At 38.8% G+C, this 4,440-nt stretch overlaps 1 protein-coding gene across 1 annotated transcript; it reads right to left on the bottom strand.

Moving 5' to 3' along the window:
* Positions 1–284: 284 nt before the first annotated feature.
* LOC121965123 (cordon-bleu protein-like 1) lies at positions 285–4,186 on the bottom strand (the record flags this gene model as incomplete). Its single annotated transcript, XM_042515286.1, has 7 exons — positions 3,958–4,186; positions 3,772–3,816; positions 3,587–3,681; positions 3,172–3,408; positions 2,944–3,073; positions 462–684; positions 285–373 (listed from the first exon to the last, which is right to left on the bottom strand). Coding segments are annotated over exons 1-7 (1,033 nt in total), but the record flags the coding sequence as incomplete, so codon positions are not given.
* Between the last annotated feature and the right edge of the window lie 254 nt (positions 4,187–4,440).

Below are 4,440 nucleotides of genomic sequence, written 5' to 3'. Positions count from 1 at the left end.
TTTTGTAAAAGATAAATAAGGGTCTATGTATACAGGTGTGTATACAGTAGTATTTATTGTTTAGATATAGGGTGTATATGTGTACTTCGGTATATAACAAGCCTTGGAATTCTATATGGGAGTTTTTGATGATAATTTAATTATATATTAAAGGGGTAGAATTAACTAGGTTTTGGCATTTATTGTCTTTTTTTTCTTTTTTTGTTATTCATATGTATTAAACTGCTGTTCTTGTTGTTTTTTACATGTTCGAAATAAAGATATCAATCATATCAAAAACCCACCAGCATCTGCCGTTTCAGATGAGCCTGTGTCATCCATCGTCCTCACAACACTCAGAGTTGCAGCATCAATTACCGTACTCTGCAGTTGACTGTAAAGTCGAGCAAAGAGAAAGAATTAAAAGTATTGCAGATGTTAAAACATGGCTGAGGCTGCAAAAGTCATACTAGAGTTCGTACTTGCCATCTGAGGACAGATCACATGTCTGATCTTCCCCATTTCTCTCCTCTGACTTTGTGCTCAGTATCTCAGTATCTGGGGACGGGGAGTGCACCGAGACATCAACAGACATGTTGAGGCTGCTGTCCTCTCCCTGGGTTTCACTAGCAGTTGCAGACATTACAGAGGCAGCACTCTCCTCTTGCTCCATGATCTCCTCCAGTGTGTTAGCAGCTGCACCTCCTGGAAAATGACATCATGAAGAAGTCAAATTTCATTTTTCTTTTAGTTAGTTACCCCACCATATGCATTACAAACCAAGCATCCAACAGTTTTTATGTCATAGGTACAATCATTCACCCATCCCAATATAAAAGGTTCCTCTGATGAATGAATTCAACTTAATAATCTTTTACATCTCACCCTCCCTTGTCTAGTTCTTAATTTAGCAGCAACAGGAAGTGCACCACAGAGGAGCAGAGAGCAAAAGGAATTTCAAGGCTTCTTAAACAAAACTGCAGCTTCTCACAGTTCTCAGCGTCTGATCTTTGTATCTACTGAGCAGCACTGGGCTGTTGGGGAAACAGCAGAGGAAGTGATCTTTCTCTGTGAACTTAAGTGTTTGAAAAATTAGGAGCAATGGGAGGACGGAAATGGTGGTGTATACATGTAGACGGCAGTCGGATAAAGTATGTGATTACTGTTAATGAGGTCTGGGAGATATGCCGCTACTGAGGGGACTTTGGGTAACAAAGGAGTAACAAAAACAAGAAAAAGACAGACACAAGGGCATGGAGGCCGTTATTTATAGAAGTTTAGGCAAGAAATAAAACTGCTGTTGCTGTAGATGTTTGTGGGATATATAGGACACCAGTTTTTGCAGAAAACACTTGATCAAGTGATGTCAGCATTGTTTGTGGTGCTAAAGCAGGGTTTTCCAATGCTGTACGTAGATTTTAACAATTTCTGTTGACATTGAGGTCTGTGGATTGTCTACAGAACTGCAGGGTTTCCCGTACAGCCTTCTTAATTTCTTGTTTGTTTAAAATATATATTAGGCTTAGCATTTCATTTATTTCTGTTCAGAAAACTAAATGAAATGCTATTTCTAAAAAGTTTAGATTATTATTGAAGATGTTAATTTTAAAGAAGACCTGAACACAAGCTGTATTCACAGTGCCTTTGCTTTCTGAAAAACATCTTCGTCCTGCATTAGAAAACACACAGTTAATAAAAAAAACAAGGAGCTTTTGGAACAATGGCCAACGTCAGGGAGAAGAAAACACTGAATTTGTCAAAAAAAAAAGAAGCCTATTGAATATGTATCACTGTTAAAAATTTAAAAAAATGTACATAATACAGACAGAGACTTGTAAAAAAGTTCCTAAAAATATTTGAAAACTTATCTCTGATGCAATATTATATAATAAGGAAATAACCTGCTCAAAATGTATCCAAATCACTCGTTTTACACAGACTTCCTGCAGTAGTAATGCCAAGTAATGCATGACTAGATGCCATCAACAGAAAGTGAGAAAATGTGCTTTGAAATGTGTGTCATCTGACCACAAAAATCCAACCTCATCTCAAGCTCCAAATCATGATATTTCTCCCATCTCTTACTTCAGTAATATAAGCCAAAATAAATTGTCTGTGTTTATCTATTAGACCAAGGTTAATTTTTTGAGGAAATTTTTCTTTGTTTTTACTTTAAATTGCTGTGTACACAGGACGGGTGGAGCTTCCCTCTTAGAACAAAACAGTGAAACAGTGCGGGTCGGATTATTCTCTACACAATCAAAGGAAACTTTCAAAGCAAGTATATTATACTTGACCAAGGAAAAATACCAGGGAATTCAGAGCCTACAGTAATCTGGAAAGTTGAAAAATGACTCCTTAGCAGACATTTGTTTTTGGTTTTGATTTTTACAAAGACATTTTACATGTAATTGAATAAGCAGCTTGATTTCTAACAGTAAAGTGATTCAATGCATTGAAAAAGAGAAGAAAAAATGATAAGAGGACTGCCTTGAGTATGTTAATATGCGTAAATATACGAGGTGAAGCACTTTAAAAACAGGCAGACGAGGCTCAAGAGCTAAAAAAAAATATCAAATGAATCAAAAGGCAGAACAGGCACATGCAAGCAGCACTAATGCAGCAAAAATCCTGAAATGATGCACAAAATCACAAATGAAGCAGAAGCAGAATAAATGATCTTTGTGATCTGACTGCCATATAGCAGTTCCCATGATCATGCAGGAAGTGTTTGAAAGAAGCCACTATTCAGTAATGACCACTAGGAGGCACAAGAGTCACATAAAACAAAACTTCAAAGTTTGAAAATGCCGGTCTTTGTATTTGAGGCCAAAGTACACATGACAAAGCATCACAGAACAGGCAACATTTTATTCTCAACGCTGCAATGAAAAACTCTAAATGTGAGATAAAAAGAACAGCCCCACTGTTCATGAAAACTCAAAAATGAAAATCAAGACAAACCTTGCAAATTTTCATCCAGAGAAGCTGTTTCCTGGACAACAGCACTAGGGGACGTTGGGGGTGGAGGAGCTTTGCGTTTGGTTCTCTTCAGTGAAGACTCTGCTGAGGACCCACGACTTAAACCAGCCATCTATGGTGCATAACAACATTTAATTAAGTCATATAATAGATGCATCTAAACACAGAAATCAGGACTATGCCAAGGTGTCAGTGCTTTGGTCCACTCACCTGGTCTCTGTCCAGTTGGGTACCAGGTTCAGACTGGATCCTCCGACGAGTACTGATGTCCGAGGAGCAGCTCTGTGACACAAGGATTGGGGGCTGGGGTGCACGTCTCTTCTTTGGCGCATCGATGGACAGCGTAGGGGAGCCGAACGGAGACGAGTTAGAGCTAGGTAAGGCCATGCTGAGAGGTCGAGGCTTGCTCACAAGAACAGGAGAAGCTGGGGCACTGGCTGTCGTTGCCTTTAAAGAACAAACATCCAATCAGATCATGATAAGAGGCCTGTTCCCAAACAACAAAGTTCAAGTCAACCAATGGCAAACTAAAGTCAACAAACCTCCCTCTGACCATTTAAAGTTACTCACTGATACAGCTGTATATTTGCATAATGACTACATAAAAAAAAAAATCCTGCCTTACCTGGTCAGATTTTTTCTTGCTTTTTCGAAACTTGCTGAAGAGGCCTTTGTTTTCTTTCTCTTTCTGATTTTTATCTTTCCCCGGTGTGACCGTTCCTGAAAACATAAACACCATTGTAAGATACCATTGATCAGAAATATGACAGCTCTGTCGATATGAATCACGCAGTTTACAAACTGAAATACCTGCATGTGTTGGTGAGGCTGGACTCACAGGAGAGGCAGGTGGTCCTGCAGAGCCAACAAGCATGTGATTTAGCACAGAACAACCCCACACAAGACAGCTGACAAGGTGCAGTAAATGCTTAATATGCTAAAATCTTATTTAATAAGTAGCATGGTTTGACATTTTGAAAATACATTAGTACTCACCTCTAGTGTCTCTTGCATAAATCTCCCTGATTGCATAATCATTAAGAGAGCAGGACAGGTCCAGAGGGGCCAGTGATTGGACATCTCTCAATAAAACTGTAGACTCCACGTCAAATTCACATTTCTCACAGATGGCTGGTAAGTGTTCAGCTAGGGGCACTCGAGGATTGACTCGTAGTATAGTTTTCTGGGTCTTTTTATAGTTTATCACCATCCGAACAGTTGCCTGGAAAATAACAGATGTGCCACTTAATTTGGTCAATTCTGTTCAGCAATTCAGCATTTCAACATTTACAGCAAATAGTAATGTTTAAGCCTTTAAAACCTGGTTCTACATCAGCTTTATGTGCTGCGTTCAGATGCCCCTCACTAACTATTTAACCCTTTAGACCCTGAGCATATTAGTTTGATTTATTTCAAAAACATGAGAACAAGGCAATGATCAACTTGGCGAGAAATGTCCCAAGGCTTGCAAAAAAAAAA

This window comes from Plectropomus leopardus, unplaced genomic scaffold (assembly GCF_008729295.1).
Source record: "Plectropomus leopardus isolate mb unplaced genomic scaffold, YSFRI_Pleo_2.0 unplaced_scaffold18702, whole genome shotgun sequence".
Classification (NCBI taxonomy): Eukaryota; Metazoa; Chordata; class Actinopteri; order Perciformes; family Serranidae; genus Plectropomus; species Plectropomus leopardus.
Note: the sequence above shows the minus strand (reverse complement) of the source record. Positions and strands in the feature narration are given on the sequence as shown.